The 16,833-nt window shown below is 35.9% G+C and overlaps 1 protein-coding gene across 12 annotated transcripts in view; it reads right to left on the bottom strand.

The window, feature by feature from the left end:
* Positions 1-16,833, bottom strand: part of LRCH3 (leucine rich repeats and calponin homology domain containing 3) — a 123,539-nt gene that overhangs the window by 69,109 nt on the left and 37,597 nt on the right. For all 12 annotated transcript variants that reach the window (XR_013372625.1, XM_077884633.1, XM_077884626.1 and 9 more), the window contains exons 2-3: positions 3,453-3,597; positions 1,252-1,378 (exon numbers count right to left, since the gene is read on the bottom strand). Coding sequence is in view for 11 of the 12 variants with exons in the window: in XM_077884633.1 (XP_077740759.1) it covers positions 1,252-1,378; positions 3,453-3,597 (272 nt within the window). In the remaining variant the exon portion in view is untranslated. The remainder of the gene's footprint in view (positions 1-1,251; positions 1,379-3,452; positions 3,598-16,833) is intronic.

Below are 16,833 nucleotides of genomic sequence, written 5' to 3'. Positions count from 1 at the left end.
GAGAACATGTTCTATCACATGGGAATCAGGAGCTTTGGGATTATTAATTCTCACTCTGACACAAACTATTCGTATGACTGAGGTTATCAATTTACCTCTTTTGTAGAAAGCTAAAAGCTCCTTCTACAAGACATATCTTTTAGGTATTTATGACTTGATACGCAGAAACAGAAAGTTTAAATGATTTGAAAACCAGAATCTGAATCACAAGTAAAATTAATATTAATTCATGGTAATAACCCAAGTTCTGAACAAATGCTAACATACAAATATTTTGGACCTTATATCCTAGATGTAATTGCTTCTAAATAAATAGTGGTTTAGTATCTAGACTTCAGATTTAATATATTTGTGAATTTTTGCATGTGACCTTTTATATTCATAATCCACCTGAAAAAAAAGAAAGAGCTAATGTGTGGTCCAGTTAAATTATATTTATTTTTTGTTTATGATGTCTATCTTTGTTAATAATCCTACATGCTACGTGGAACTATCCTCCCAAATCTCAATGGATAGGATATAATTGGACTTTATCATTTCAGAAATATGAAACATGGGCTCTGAAGTTAAGGTAGACTGGTTTCAAATTCTACTTCAATTATGGACCTTGGGCAAATTACTTATCTAAGTGCTACTTTCCTCAGCTGTAGTATGATGATAATTATAATACCTAATTCATAATGTTACTGTGGTGATTACAGGGGAAAAGTCTCATTCCCACGCCTAGAACATAAGTACTAAAGAGTAACAACGAGTGGTAAATGAAAGTTAAGCTTCTTAGAAAACATAAGACAGCAAAGAATAGCTTACTTTAGAGAGGGAGAGAGGTGCTAGAGATAGCATGTGAGGCAAAAAAATAAGGCTGATCTTTGCAGTGCCCATTTCCCTATAGGGGCTAACCAAAAATCAGAACACTGATGCTATTAAGATTTAACTTGAAAAATTTTAATGCATTATTAACTTATATCTCAAAAGTTTAATAACATAGAAATCACTTAATATTGGTTAAAATTTAATTCTAATGACTTTCTCCCATTCCATGTGGGCCTATTAGACTTGTACTTTCAGTTCTTCTTAACTCTATGCTGAAGCACCTCAGTACTGATCAACCAGCAAAACTTTACTATCCATACTTGAAAAAAACCTCAAAAACATACCTTAATAATGGGTCTTAACCCCATAACACTATGGTATGACCATGGATATACATATATACATGTGGGACAATAAAGAAGTAAAACATTAACTTACAAGTTCTGTTAAATGTCTGAGATGTCCAATTTCTTCTGGAAGTGACACCAATTTGTTGTTACTAGCAATTAAGACTTTCAATGGTAAATTACACAAGTGCACTGGCAATGTTGATAATTGGTTCCGACTAAATATGTAAATAGAAAAAGAGAAGAGTCAGAAGCTACCACTTAAGAAAAAAATTCTATCTTTCCTATTCTATACTCAGTAAAGCGACAAACAAGTCTTGGAAGGAACAAAGAGGGTAAAATGTGGGTTTTAGCATCCATTTCCTCACTTATCATAAATCTTTGTAGTTTTAGGCACAGTATTATCTGTTTTTTTTTTTTTTTTTTTAAGATTTTATTTATTTATTCATGAGACACAGAGAGAGAGAGGCAGAGACACAGGCAGAGAGAGGAGAAGCAGGCTCCCTGCACGGAGCCCGATGCGGGACTCGATCCCAGGACTACAGGATCACACCCTGAGCCAAAGGCAGATGCTCAACCACTGAGCCACCCAGGCGTCCCTTATCTGCTTTTTATACAGATTCCTTATCTGTATATTGAGGATTTTAAAACTTCCTCCACCTATCCTAGAGGCCCCTGTACCATAAAACTCCTTTGTAAATAATGATGTGCTACATAAATACAATATTTCATTAAAGTTAATCTTATGTAAGATAAAGTGATTTTAAAAATAGGATAGATGATGATTATCCTCTCTCCTTGTCTTCCAAAGAAGAGTTATAAACATAAAAGTAGTTGTAATCTACTTCCCTCATCCTACATACTTTAAAATCAAATGTACATAAATGAACCAAATATAGTTCTGTGGAAAATAAGTGACAGGTTGTGATTTTAAATATATCACATCAGCTGGAGTATAGGTATGAAATCTTTTATTCATACAAAACATGCAAAATTAGAACTAAAAGCACACATCTATCATTAGGAAAAAAGTAAGTTAAATTTTTACTTATATAGATTTAACTTTTTTTTTTAAAGATTTATTTATTTATTTATTTATGATAGACATAGAGAGAGAGAGAGAGAGGCAGAGACACAGGAGGAGGGAGAAGCAGGCTCCATGCCGGAAGCCCGATGCGGGACTCGATCCCGGGGCTGCAGGACTGCGCCCTGGGCCAAAGGCAGGCGCTAAACTGCTGAGCCACCCAGGGATCCCCTAGATTTAACTTTTTAATCTCTAGTGTCAATTGGCCCCCTTTTCAAGAGCTTTTGCTGATTTGACTAATATAGATCATGAGCCTTTACAATTTTTTAAATCAGTAATAATTCTATTCCTAGACATTTACCTTAAGAGAAAAATAACATTTATATATAAGAGTCTCTGCCGGTATTAACTTTTATCATGGCAGAAAACTGGAATAAACTAAATATGTGAGAGGGAAAATGAGTTTTAGAAGTGTATAAACTGTACAATAAAATGTTTACTATAAAAATATTTCCAAAGAGTATTTCATGCCAAGGGGAAAAACTTAAAAATCTGACTGAAAGCCTGGAGAAAAGGAAAATATCACCATAAATTAAAACATATACAACATTTGATGAATTTTCTTTATACTTTTCTACATTTGCTCATTTTCTCCAATGAACATTTTTAACTTTTTTTTAAGAAAATTTTTTTTAAAATTTTTATTTATTTATGACAGTCGAGAGAGAGAGAGAGAGAGAGAGGCAGAGACACAGGCCGAGGGAGAAGCAGGCTCCATGCACCGGGAGCCCGACGTGGGATTCGATCCCGGGTCTCCAGGATCGCGCCCCGGGCCAAAGGCAGGCGCCAAACCGCTGCGCCACCCAGGGATCCCAATTTTTAACTTTTAAAATAAAAAGAAAACCAAACCAAAACCAAAAAGTAGTTCTCCAAGATATGAAAAAATAGAAAGGAATTAAACAAATGCATTTACACATTCAGAACTTAGTATACAAAAATACAAAATCACAAGAATGAAAGTACTTTCAGATCTGTCCTCATTTGATAAGCTTATTTAAAAATGTAATTGGAGAATCATAGCTACAAGACTACTGCAAGCCTATCAGGCTAATGACCCTTACAGTCTGTTAATTATTGCAAAGCTAAAAACAAAGGGAGAAACTAGAAGGATATAGGAAATATTTTTAATTCAGCCTAAGAACATGTATAAGATACTGCAGATATGAACAGAGAATGTAAATTAAAAAAAAAAAAAGGAACATCCTTACCTAATATTTAAGAATGTTAGAGCTTGTAGGTTTAGAATCGCCTCTGGTATATACCGAATACAATTTTGGTATAAATTGAGATTCTCAAGAGAAACGAAATGACATGCTTCTATAGGAATTTCTGAGAGACGATTTCGTGACAGATCTGAAAGAAAAAATGAATTAAGTTTAAGGTCAATCCTTAGAACTTATTTTGAAATGTTAGGTAAATAAGCAGGTTTCATGATTGATTGAATTCCGAAGAGTTCCCATTGTGAAGAATGGTCCAGAGTAAACATTCAAATATTTATTAATCAACTGAAAAAACCATTTTAACATATACCTCTCCATCTTCTTGCTGGGGAATACTGATTCTTTCTGAGTATCTACATATACCTAAAAAAATAAAACCAGTATTTTTTGCAAGTAACACAAATTCTAAGGCATATCGGTCTACGATTACACCAAAGATCATAATCAAATATCCTAGGACACAAATGGATCTCTAAAATCCACCTTCCCAAAAGCACAGACAACATTCTGAGGGTTTTTAAAAACTTTTATTTATTTATTTTTTTAAAGATTTTATTTATTCATTCATGAGACAGAGAGAGAGAGAGAGAGAGAGAGAGGCAGAGACACAAGCAGAGCGGGAAGCAGGCTCCTCACAGGGAGCCTGATGTGGGACTCGATCCTCGGACCCCAGGATCACTCCCAGAGCCAAAGGCAGACACTCAACCACTGAGCCACCCAGGGGTCCCCATTCTGAGTTTTTTTTTTTTTTTTAAAAGCAAAACCAAACTAAAAAAACAAAAAACAAAAAACTCTGCCCCTTCCTTTTTAAAAGCTTTTTTATTTATTCATTTGAGAGAGAAAGCGCAAGTGAGAGCATGAGCAGAGAAGAGGGTCAGTGAGAGAGGGAGAAGCAGACTCCCTGCTGAGCTGGGTGTCTGACACAGGGCTTGATCCCAGGACCTCAGGATCATGACCTGAGCTGAAAGCAGACGCTTAACCAACTAAGTCACCCAGGTACCCTGCTATACTGCCCCTTTCTTTACTGTTAAAGATTATCAGCGTCACGTCAAAAGGATTCAGGAAAGATTTTTGCTTCCACTGGCCAAAGATGAGGCAATCTGAACTTCAAAAAAAGATAATAATTGCAAAGGACTCAAATCCATCACATATTTTGAATTATACTAGTGTATAATGACATCTCCTCCTCCCTCCCCCAAGATAGAGAACCAATTCATTACCTTGTAAACTAATAAAGGGGAAAACATTTAACTTGCCTTCCCTATATGAACTGTATCACTGAGTAATCAAACAGATGAAAATAAGCATCTCTGTTTAAGTATTCTAGCTATAAATGAAAAATGATGTTAGCATTTTGCAACCTTCAAGGAATTAATGGATCTAGAACTGGGTCTAAATGGCTATCTTAAATTAAGACAATCAGAAATTGTATGCCTCCCTCACGGTCTTACCAGCGGGACAGACCTGCATCTAATCAAGCTTTTGCAAACTTTCAGGAAAGGCAGAAGACAAAGGAATGTGCTGAAATAGTCATTCCATCATTATCCATTTAGATCATTAAATATACTGTGAGATTCATTTGCTTACCACTGTTTTCTCTCCTGCCCTATCTTAAAGTCTCTGTTGGCAATTACTTGGTGAGAATCCTTTAATGGAAAACTTTTCCTGTATTACTGCATATCCACAACTATCTTGCTTTCACCATAACATCTGAATAATAGTTGGCTAGGTACAGGCACAGTTCCTCTCTTAGGAACCTATAGATGTTATTTTAGCTTCCAGTGTCACACTGAGTAGTCCGGCACATATCTGATGATTTTTCCTTTGTAAACAGCTTGTTTTTTTTGTGTCTCCCCACCATCCTTAACACTCTGGTCTACAACTCTGTGGCTCTGTTAGTCTTTCTTTCTTTTTATTTTTTTTAACAATTTATTTATTCATGAGAGACACACACACAGAGAGGCAGAGGGAGAAGCAGAGTCCACGCAGGGAGCCCGATGCGGGACTCGATCCCGGGTCCCCAGGATCATGCTCCAGGCCGAAGGCAGCGCTAAACCGCAGAGCCATGGGGGCTGCCCTGTTAGTCTTTCTTTAAACCAGAGAAATGCTCCCCTATTACATCTTTAGTTGTTCTACCTTCTTCATTTGGGGCCTATCTATCTATCTATCATCTTGCTGCTTCTCCTTCCATGTATCTATATAGGTGGCTATATATATATGGAAGGAGAAAGATTTATATATATCCACCCTCCCCCCCCAACTCTACTGCTCTTGGTATACTCTTTTACTTAACATTCCATACCAGGAATTTAAGTCTCAACACTAATCACCCTTTCCACAAATTAATATATAAAAAAGCTCTCCCTTTTTTATATAGTATGATTAGAGTGCCTCTTTCTCTTGAAAATCTAAGATAATTTATTTTGTTTTGCCTGTTAAATCTGTCATCTATCTCTTCCAGTTTCTATTTTTGTTCTATTTCACTGAAGTCACTTGTTATAGATGCAATCCTTGTTCATCTTGTCTCTGGCTGCTGGAGTTCCTTTAAGCGAATTATTTTCCTTTGTCCGTTCATGGCTTGCCTCATCCTTAGGAGCTCATTCTTCAAGCTACTAAAGTTTTTGAAAGGCAGTTATCATCAAAATAGCACAAGTAATCTCTAAAATGCACTAAAAGTAAGCTTCCACTTAGGGGAACAGTTCTTTTTGAAAACTCAAAAATTTTTATAATTGCCCCAAAGGCTTTTGCCTCTTATTTCATTTGGATCACAGTATATTCCCCAAACTCACATATTACCTCTAGGCCCCTTGAGCTTGCAATCCTCAGAGTTGTTTCACTATGGAAGTGGTAGTTAGTAATTGAAGTTGGGAAACAGATCACCATCTTGCCAAAATGCCTCTCCATATTGTATTTATTAGGAAAAAGTTAAAGCCCTGGTTAACAGAGATCATCAAGTACTTAAGACTAAAAATTTCCTATAGAATCACACTATAAACAATTTCTTTAATACTAAATGCAACAAGAGTTACTTTTATCAATTCCTGTTTAAATTATACTGGTATAACTTTTAAAGTTGAAGAAATGAGGTGTGCCTGGCTGGCTCAGTTGGAGCATGTGACTCTTGATCTCAGGGTCTTGAGTCTGAGCTCACATTGGTTGTAGAGAACACTTAAATAAATATACTTTCAAACTAAAGTTGAAGAAATGAAAGAAATTCGCTGCAAACTGCTACTTATTTAAATTTAAACTTAACCCTCCGAAAAGTCAGCTTCATGTTACAAATTAAATTTAAGCAAGGGGGCAGCCCCAGTGGCTCAGTGGTTTAGCGCCACCTTCAGCCTAGGGTGTGATCCTGGAGACCTGGGATCCTGTCGCACGTCAGCCTCCCTGCATGGAGCCTGCTTCTCCCTCTGCCTGCGTCTCTGCCTCTCTCTCTCTGTGATTCTCATGAATAAATAAAATGCAATCTTAAAATAAAAAATTTAAGCAGGGATTATTATTTAAAGTCAGTTTGCTTAAAATTTTTATTATAGACTAAATTACTTAAAATCTAGGTGGACCTCGGTGGCTCAGCCCATTAAGCGTTAAGAGTCTGCCTTTGGCTGGGGTCGTGATCTCCAGATCCTGGGACAGAGCTGTGTCATGCTCTCTGCTCAATGGAGAGTCTGCTGAGTCTGCTTCTGATTCTCCCCTGCTCATATGCGTGCACTCTATCTCTCAAATCAATCATCAATCAATCTTTAAATTACTTAAAATCCAGAAAAATGAAATAACTTCCATTTTTTAATACCCATATTAAGCACAGAAAAAAAAAAACAGCAAGATATACACTAGGCTGAGATGCATTTCAATAAATGGGTGTTCTTTAATTTTTTAATATTTAGCAAATTTAAGGCATAATCTATTTTTGAAACCAGAGTTTGGGATAAGGATTCTTAAGTTCTTCTATTTAAATTGTATTTTTATTTCAATTTGGGAAAACAAGTAGCTTCTTCCTTATGTTAACTGAGTAATACTTTTACATGCTATAAATTCATGAAAGAATCATTTAGGTCATTGATCATATTATGGAAACTATTGCAAAGTACCAATGGCTTATAAAAAATATTTTTTGCCATATTCCCTCAAGGAAGAAATAGTTTTATAGTTAAAGAAGTGTGATTTAAAAAAGCCTTTAGGGGTGCTTGGGTGGCTTACTTGGTTAAGGTTTTGACTCTTAGTTTCAGCTCAGGTCATGATCTCATGGGTTGTGAGATCACTCAGTGGGAGTCTGCTCGAAGATTCTCTCCCTCTGCCCTTACCCCAACTTGTGCACTCTCTCTCTCTTTCTCTGTCATAAATTAATTAATTAATCAATCAATCAATTAATTTTAAAAAGCCTTTAAGAAATAACCTTCAGTTTTAAAAAAATTATGAGTGTGTATTATTCTTAAAATTCTTTTTCTGGTTATAAAAGCAATGATGCTAACTTCGTAAGTGTAAAGGACTACATAAAACCTATATGCGTTCAAATAAAGAAAATATTGCCAGCATCCTAGAAGCTCCAATGTACCACTTGCTGATCATAACCTCTTCCCTCTCCAAAAGAGAACTCAATCTACTGATTTTAGTGATAAATATTTTCTTGGTAGCTTTAACACTTTAGAATTTTTAGCATTAGTTTCCTATTATTGTTGTAATAAATTACCACAAATTTGGTGACTTAAAACAATACAATTTCATTAATTTACATTTCTGGAGCTCAGAAATCAGCAATAAGTCTTACTGGGCTAAAATCAAGATGTGTTGGCAGGACTACATTCCTTCTGGAGCTTTTAGGGGAGAATCTGTTTCTTCTCTTTAATAGCTTCTAGAGACGATCAACATTTCTTGGCCTTGCCCCATTCCTCTGTCTTCCACTCAGCATTGTGAGGTGGAGGCCTGATGCTGGCTGCCCTCTCTGGTTCTCCTGCTTTTGCCTCCTTGCACTTTTAAAAATCCTGTGACATGTTAAGGATCCTGTCCACCTCACCTTGCTCCCCAGCTAAACCAGGATAACCTTCCTATTTGAATGCTAGCTGATTAGCACCTTAATTCCCCTTTGCCATGTAACCCAACATATTCATAGGTTAGGATGTAAATATTTTGGGGGGGCCATAATTCTGCCGGCCACATCTAAGAACTTCTAAAAGTAGGAGCATACTGTATGTATATTCTTTTGTGATCTTCATTCAACATTTGAAATTTGATAAGGCATAGAAGCAGAAAAACGAACACCTTAACCCAGAAGGCTAATCTACAGCCTGCAGTTTTGATAAGGGTCAAAAATGAGCTGGTTCCTTCATTCTTAGAGGGTCTCATGACTGCCTGTATATCTTAGCCAACGGTTTAATATCAAGCTGAATGATAAGCATCAGAGAAATCTTGCAAAAGTAGTTCCAGCTTCATGCAGCAAAAGTGTAGCTTTTTTCTGCCCATAAGCCCTGTGTCCCTATGCTATAATTAATGCACCTTTTTGTACCAAAAATGTCTCAAGAATTCTTTCTTTGACTGCTTATGGCCCCACATCAAAATTCACTTATGTAAGTTGTATCCTGGAGTAGTTCGTTCATTTTCACTTTCTTCATAGTTTTCTTCTATATGTGCATGCCACAATTTATTTACTTAGTCTACAACTGATAAACATTTCAATTATACATGGATCTAGATAAATATCCAGGAGTGAAAATGCTATATAATAAGATATTTAGATTTTCAACTTCACAAAAGAATGACAAAAAAGTTTTCCAAAGTGGTTGTACCAATTTACACAGCAGTGTTAATAGTGTTCTTGTGGTTTCACTTCCTTGTCAATACTGGTTATTATGAGATGTCTTAATATGTTTCTGTTTTAAAGATATTCACAGTGGCATTTCATTGTGATTTAAATTTTTCATTTCCTTTATTATTAATGAGGTACTATGGCTTTCCATATGTTTATTGGCCATAGATTTCCTTTCTTATAAAGTCTTTTGGTTTGTTGGAGATCTTTATAAATTCTGAATATGAATCTGGTGTCAATTACATGTGTTGCAAATATCTTCCCCCACTCGTGTGGTTTTAAGTTTCACAGTCTTTGTGGTATTTTTGATGACAGTCTTTAATACAGTAAAATGTTTTATTAATCTTTTCCTTTATTGTTAGTGGTTTTCACAGCTTTAAAAGAAAACCTTCCCTACTCCAAGTTTATAAAGATATATTCTTCTAAAAGTTTCGTAGTTTGACCATCACATTTACTCTACCAGGAATTGATTTTCTAGTATGATGTGAAGTAGGAGGCCAATTTCAATTTTTCCTACAGGAATACCCATTTATTCCAGTGACTGTTATTAAAAAGATCATCTTCCCTCTTATTATTTGCCAGTAACACCTTCCTGCATCTATCAGGTGTCTATATGTGTATAGGTCTGCTTGAAGGCTCTCTAATCCACTACACTACTTGTCCATCTTTATGTCAACATTACTCACTCTTAATTACTATACCTTTATAATAATTCTTGACATCTAGCAGAGTGATGTATTCTTAAACTGCTAAGGTATTCCTACCGCTTGGTTCTTCATGTGCTTCTTGGCTTTCTAGGTCCTCTGCATCTCCTTGTAAATTTTAGAATGGGCTTGTTCAATTTCATGAAAACACTTGCTGGAGATTGCACCAAATCAAACATCTATTTAAGAATAACACCTTTACAATATTGAATCTTTCAATCCATGAACATCTCCATTAATTCATAAAAGCAGCCTTTAATTTGTCTATTAATAAAGTTGTTATATTCCTCGGAAGGGTTTTACATATTGTTTACCTGCTTTGTCCCCAGGTTCTTATTATTTTATAAATGACATATTTTTAAAGTTTTACTTTCTAACCACTAGTTACTAACAGAAATAAAAGTGATTTTTATATATTGATTTTGTATCTGGCTTTCTTGGTGAACATTTTTTTCATTGATGTAATTCATCTTGTACAGTCTTAGATAGTTCTAGATCCATAATTACATGGCTATATGAATATTTAAAACTTTTTTCCCTCCTTTATGATCCTTATTTACTGAATTATCCTACAATGTTGGCTAGGATCTTCAGTATAATATTGAATAAAAGTGGTAATAGGTATTTTGTCTTGTTCTTAATTTCAAAGGTTTTCTGTAGATATTCCTTATCAGATTAATGAAATTCCTTTCTATTCCTATTTTACTAAGAATTTTTATCAGTAATAGATGTTGAATTTTCATCAATCTTTTTCTTCATCTATTGAGATGATCATAGGATTTTTTTTTTTTTAATTTTTATTTATTTATGATAGTCACAGAGAGAGAGAGAGAGGCAGAGACACAGGCAGAGGGAGAAGCAGGCTCCATGCACTGGGAGCCCGACGTGGGATTCGATCCCGGGTCTCCAGGATCGTGCCCTGGGCCAAAGGCAGGCGCCAAACCGCTGCGCCACCCAGGGATCCCGATCATAGGATTTTTATCTTTTTTCTATTAATAAGGAATTAGCTTTACTCCTTTATTCCATTGTTCTTTTTTTTATTCCATTGTTCTTTCATTCCATTAGCATAGAACTGATTTCTGTCCTCCTCATGAAACCTTTATTACTGTGAAATTATTTTTTTTAAGATTTTGTTTATTTATTCATGAGAGACAGAGAGAGGCAGAGACATAGGCAGAGGGAGAAGCAGGCTCCCTATTGGGAGCCCAATGTGGGACTCAATCCCAGGACCCCGCGATCATGACCTGAGCCAAAGGCAGACACCCAATCATTGAGCCACCCAGGCACCCCTAATACTGTGAAATTAAATTGACTTTCTAACATTAAATTTTGCATTCCTGAGATAAACTCAATTTAGTCATGGTGCTTTATCCTTTACATTAGCTGAACTGAATCAGTTCAATAATATTCGGTTCAAGATTTTTTCATTGATTTCTAATAACTTCATTATAGTAAAAGAATATGCTTTATGTTATTTCAATCCTTTGGTATTTGTCTGCATTTTCTTTATGGACCAGCATATTGTTCATTATTAAAACCATTCTGTGTGAGTCTGAAAAGAATGTTTATTCTACATTGGACATAATGTTCTGTCTATTAGTTCCTATTTGTTTGATTGCATTGTTCAAGACTCACCTTTACTTTTTTTGGCCAGTTTTTTGTATCAAGTGCTGAGAGGGTTATATTATAGCCTTACGATTACTACTGCTATCTAGTCTATTTCTTTCCGTAATTCTTTAAGTTCTTCTTTTTATATTTTGGGATTCTGTTTTTAGATTCCTTTTTTTTTTTAATTTATTTTTTATTGGTGTTCAATTTACTAACATACAGAATAACCCCCACTGCCCGTCACCCATTCACTCCCACCCCCCCGCCCTCCTCCCCTTCTACCACCCCTAGTTCGTTTCCCAGAGTTAGCAGTCTTTACGTTCTGTCTCCCTTTCTGATATTTCCCACACATTTCTTCTCTCTTCCCTTATATTCCCTTTCACTATTATTTATATTCCCCAAATGAATGAGAACATATAATGTTTGTCCTTCTCCGACTGACTTACTTCACTCAGCATAATACCCTCCAGTTCCATCCACGTTGAAGCAAATGGTGGGTATTTGTCATTTCTAATAGCTGAGTAATATTCCATTGTATACATAAACCACATCTTCTTTATCCATTCATCTTTCGATGGACACCGAGGCTCCTTCCACAGTTTGGCTATTGTGGCCATTGCTGCTAGAAACATCGGGGTGCAGGTGTCCCGGCGTTTCATTGCATTTGTATCTTTGGGGTAAATGCCCAACAGTGCAATTGCTGGGTCGTAGGGCAGGTATATTTTTAACTGTTTGAGGAACCTCCACACAGTTTTCCAGAGTGGCTGCACCAGTTCACATTCCCACCAACAGTGCAAGAAGGTTCCCTTTTCTCCGCATCCTCTCCAACATTTGTTGTTTCCTGCCTTGTTAATTTTCCCCATTCTCACTGGTGTGAGGTGGTATCTCATTGTGGTTTTGATTTGTATTTCCCTGATGGCAAGTGATGCAGAGCATTTTCTCATGTGTATGTTGATTCCTACAAAATTTTAAATTATTAAATCTTCCTGGTAAATCAAAGTTTTATAATTCTTTTTTTTTTTTTTAAAGATTTTCAGTTTATATATTCATGAGAGACACACAGAGAGAGGCAGATACATAGGCAGAGGGAGAAGCAGGCTCCCTAAGGGGAGCCCAATATGGGACTTGATCCCCACATCCAGGATCATGCCCTGAGCCAAAGGCGGATGCTCAACTGCTGACCCACCCAGGCACCCCAAATTTTTATAATTCTTAAGTTATCTCTTTTATTCCTAGTATTGTTCTTTGCTTTGAAATCTCTTTGAATGGTTTGGTGGACTGACTTTAATAGAATTACCATGATCCCTGTTCATGCACTTATATAACAGCCCCTCCAAATCAGTTTAAGTGGGACATCATAAGTAACCAATATACAGGTGGTCCCTGAACAATGCGGGGGGAGGGGTTAGGAGTGCCAATCCTCCAGTTGAAAACTGGGTATAACTTTTGACTCCCTCAAAACTTAATTCCTAATAGCCTACTGTTGACCAGAAGCGTTACTGATAGCATAAACAGTCAATTAACACACATTTTATATATGTATTATACACTGTATTCTCACAATAAAGCTAAAGAAAAAAAGAGTCCTGGAGTCGAGAACATTTGGCTAATCACCAACAGCAAGACATTATTTTCCTTAAGAAAATCATAAGGAAAATACATTTATAGTACCATACTATTAAAAAATCTGCATATAAGTAGACCCATGCAGTTCAAACTCATATTGTTAAAAATCAACTGTACTTCTCTTGGTTAGACTTGGCTTTAACCAACAGAATATTGCAAAGGAGATGTGATGTCATTCCTGTGGTTGTATCTACCTGTCTCTCTCTCTTGCCAGCTTTGAAGAGGCAAGGTAACATGAATTCTACCACTGAAAGGAAATAAATTCTGCCAACAATGTGAAGAAGCCTGGAAGAAGACCCTTCCAGTCAAGCCTCTAGATGAGAACTCAGCCCTGATTAACATCTTGATTGAAGTCCTGCTGCAGACCTAGCTAAGCCGTGCCTGGACTCCTGATCCAAAGAAACCATCAGGTTCTTTAAGCTACTCAGTTTGTGATGGATTATTATATAGCACAGGAAACCAATACAGTGAATATACCTATAGAATATCCTCTTTTCTTTAATTTCAACCCTTCTGGATCATTGTGTTCTGAATATGTTTCTTATAAACAACACACAGAGTTTGCTTTCTTTTCACTACAGAACAATCTGCATCTTTTAACTGAAACACTCTATATTTAACATAATTACCCAATGTATTTGGATTTTTAAAAGGGTCATGTTATTTCTGAGAGATGTAGCCATTTGATTATCTACGTTCTTTTCTTCTTTCTTTACTATTAGAATCTCAATTATGTTCAAATAGTGAAGTGCTCAGCTAGACCACAGACCAATATTTTCCCATCTTTTTAATCACTAAAGTTCAAACTAGCAAAATATGGATGCAGAATTTAACTATATTTGACTTAGTGACTGACTAGTGTACGAAAATCTCATTTATAGGCAGTGTCCTGAATCCTGTATATAAACCAAAAGCTTCAAAAATTACCTCATGTTTTTCTGTAGAGGAAAAAAGACTTCTTAGCTTTGAGAACCACCTTTATTATCTTTTTTAAAGAATGCATTTTTTTCTGATTTCAAGTTTTTTTTTTAAGATTTTTTTTTATTTATCCATTTATGATAGAGAGAGAGACAGAGAGGCAGAGACAAGGGAGAGGGAGAAGCAGGCTCCATGCCAGGAGCCCAACGTGGGATTCGATCCTGGGACTCCAGGATCGTGCCCTGGACCAAAGGCAGGCGCCAAACTGCTGAGCCACCCGGGGATCCCAAGAACCACCTTTATAAAATAATGCCAAAGAAATGCTATATATCACTTTTAGAGTATTTTCTATCTCATGATGGAAACTCTTTTGTCTATCCAGTTGCTTAAGACAGGATTCTGGAAGCATCCTTTCTCTTTTTTCCAATCTAACCCTATCAACAAACACTATTAGTTTATTAGTCCAAATGTATCTTGAATCCATCCATTTCTTTTTTTTTAATTTTTATTTATTTATTTATTTATGTATGATAGTCACAGAGAGAGAGAGAGAGGCAGAGACACAGGCAGAGGGAGAAGCAGGCTTCATGCACTGGGAGCCCGACGTGGGATTCGATCCCGGGTCTCCAGGATCGCGCCCTGGGCCAAAGGCAGGCGCCAAACCGCTGCGCCACCCAGGGATCCCCATCCATTTCTTTTTATCAACTTTGTCACTGCCTCTTAGGATTAATCTAAGAATCAAATAAAACAATGCATGGAAAATTACTTCATATACTATAAATGCAAAGAGGCACACATAAAGTCAGTCTTCTCTTACGGAAAGGAAAGGGTTGAGAACAACACAGCAAAACCAAGTAATAAAACTTCCAAAATTCTATGGAATTGTATTAGGCAATAGAATATAGCAGAGTACAATACAATAATTTATGCTCTTTGGTCACCAAAAAGAAGCAATGTTGCATTCAGTATACCCTATTTCCAGAAGGCAAAAATGAAGAAAACATATAGTGATTTACATTAAAATGCTTAAAACAATTTCCTTATCTTTCCCTGAGGTTAAATAAGCACAAAGGTTAGTGTATCTTTACGTTACTAAAGTAAGCTTTTGATTTCACACATACTCATAAGACTAGTTATTCCTAAGTTTCCATCTCTGTGTCTGTGTATTCAATCCTAGGTTGTTTTCTAGATTGTAAACTCAACAGATTTTTGCCAAGTACTGTGAAAAGCCACAAACTGGAAAATAAAAACTTTGCAATTAAGCTATTAAGTTACTTCTATGTATCATATCCTGAATGTGGCCTTGGTCTTTCACCAGCCATTATATTTTCTTCTAATACTAGTGACATGAGCCAACAACTATACCACTCTTTGGCACAGCCCTTGGATATATTATTTAGTTGAGCAAAGCCTATAAAAAGCCTATTTTGGCTTGATAAAAATATGAGAAAATTTTTGACTAAGCAATAAATCATGGAAGTCTCAATTAACTAATATAAATGCTTCAATAAAAAATGTTCTAAGGCATTTTGTTTGCAATAAGGTGCCTAATTGTTCTCCATATTTACAAAAGTCTTACTTTAATGCCAAATTCACCTCAGAGATACTGTTAAGTTTTAAAATAATATGTTAACAAAAAAGCCTAAAACATAGTAAAAAGCATCCTCAATATTAATAGAGGGGGTATATAAGAATGATCACTCTAAAAAAAAAAAAAAAGAATGATCACTCCAGGGATGCCTGGGTGGCTCAGCGGTTGAGCATCTGCCTTCGGCTCAGGGCGTGATCCTGGGATCCGGGATTGAATCCCATATTGGGCTCCCTACAGGGAGCCTGCTTCTCCCCCCACCTATGTCTCTATTTCTCTCTCTCTGTCTCTCATGAATAAATAAATAAATCTTAAAAAAAAAAAAGAATGATCACTCTAGATTCAAACAGCAAATACTTAATGAGTCTCTTATGTTATAAGGGTAGGGACTATGTCTACTTTGTTCAACACTACACTTGGTTCTTAGTAGTGCACACAGTACAGTGCTCAATAACATATTCATTAAAAAAATGAGCAAATAAATGGATAAAATAAATGCTGTCAACTCAGAAATGAGTAAGAATCCTGTCCTCCCTTATCTATAGAGCTTCAGCTACAGTAACTGGAACATAATGAAAAAAGACCAAATCACAACTTTATCTTGATAAATTTTGTCTTAAGAAGTATTCCATAACCTGGATTGAAAATAATTTATTTCTAAAAAAGTAAGTACTTACATAAAATGAATCAAATCCAACTATTCAGGGAAAAACTATTATGATTATCAAACTACAGATAAATATTCTATAATTTTTTAAAATATTTGTTTGAGATAGAGAGAGCACACGAGCAGGAGGGGCAAAGGGAGAGGGAGAGAAATCCTCAAGCAAACTCCCAGCTAACTGCGGAGCCCCACATGGGGCTCAATCCCATGACCCTGAGATCACAACCTGAGCAAAAATCCAGTTGGATGGATATCCAGGTACCCCAAATATTTTATAATTTTTAAAAAGTTGAAATAGGTTACAACTGTAAAAGAGTGCTTTAGGTATATAAAATAATAACACTGGACCTTTGTTCCATTCTGACATATAAAATATTTTTAGTTTGTGATATTCCCCTTCTTCCTATTTTTTTTTCCTTCTTCCTATTTATAAAAATTACATGCACATAGATTTACAGTCC

Source organism: Canis aureus, chromosome 35, assembly GCF_053574225.1.
Source record: "Canis aureus isolate CA01 chromosome 35, VMU_Caureus_v.1.0, whole genome shotgun sequence".
Classification (NCBI taxonomy): Eukaryota; Metazoa; Chordata; class Mammalia; order Carnivora; family Canidae; genus Canis; species Canis aureus.
This window is presented reverse-complemented; position numbering and strand designations above follow the sequence as displayed.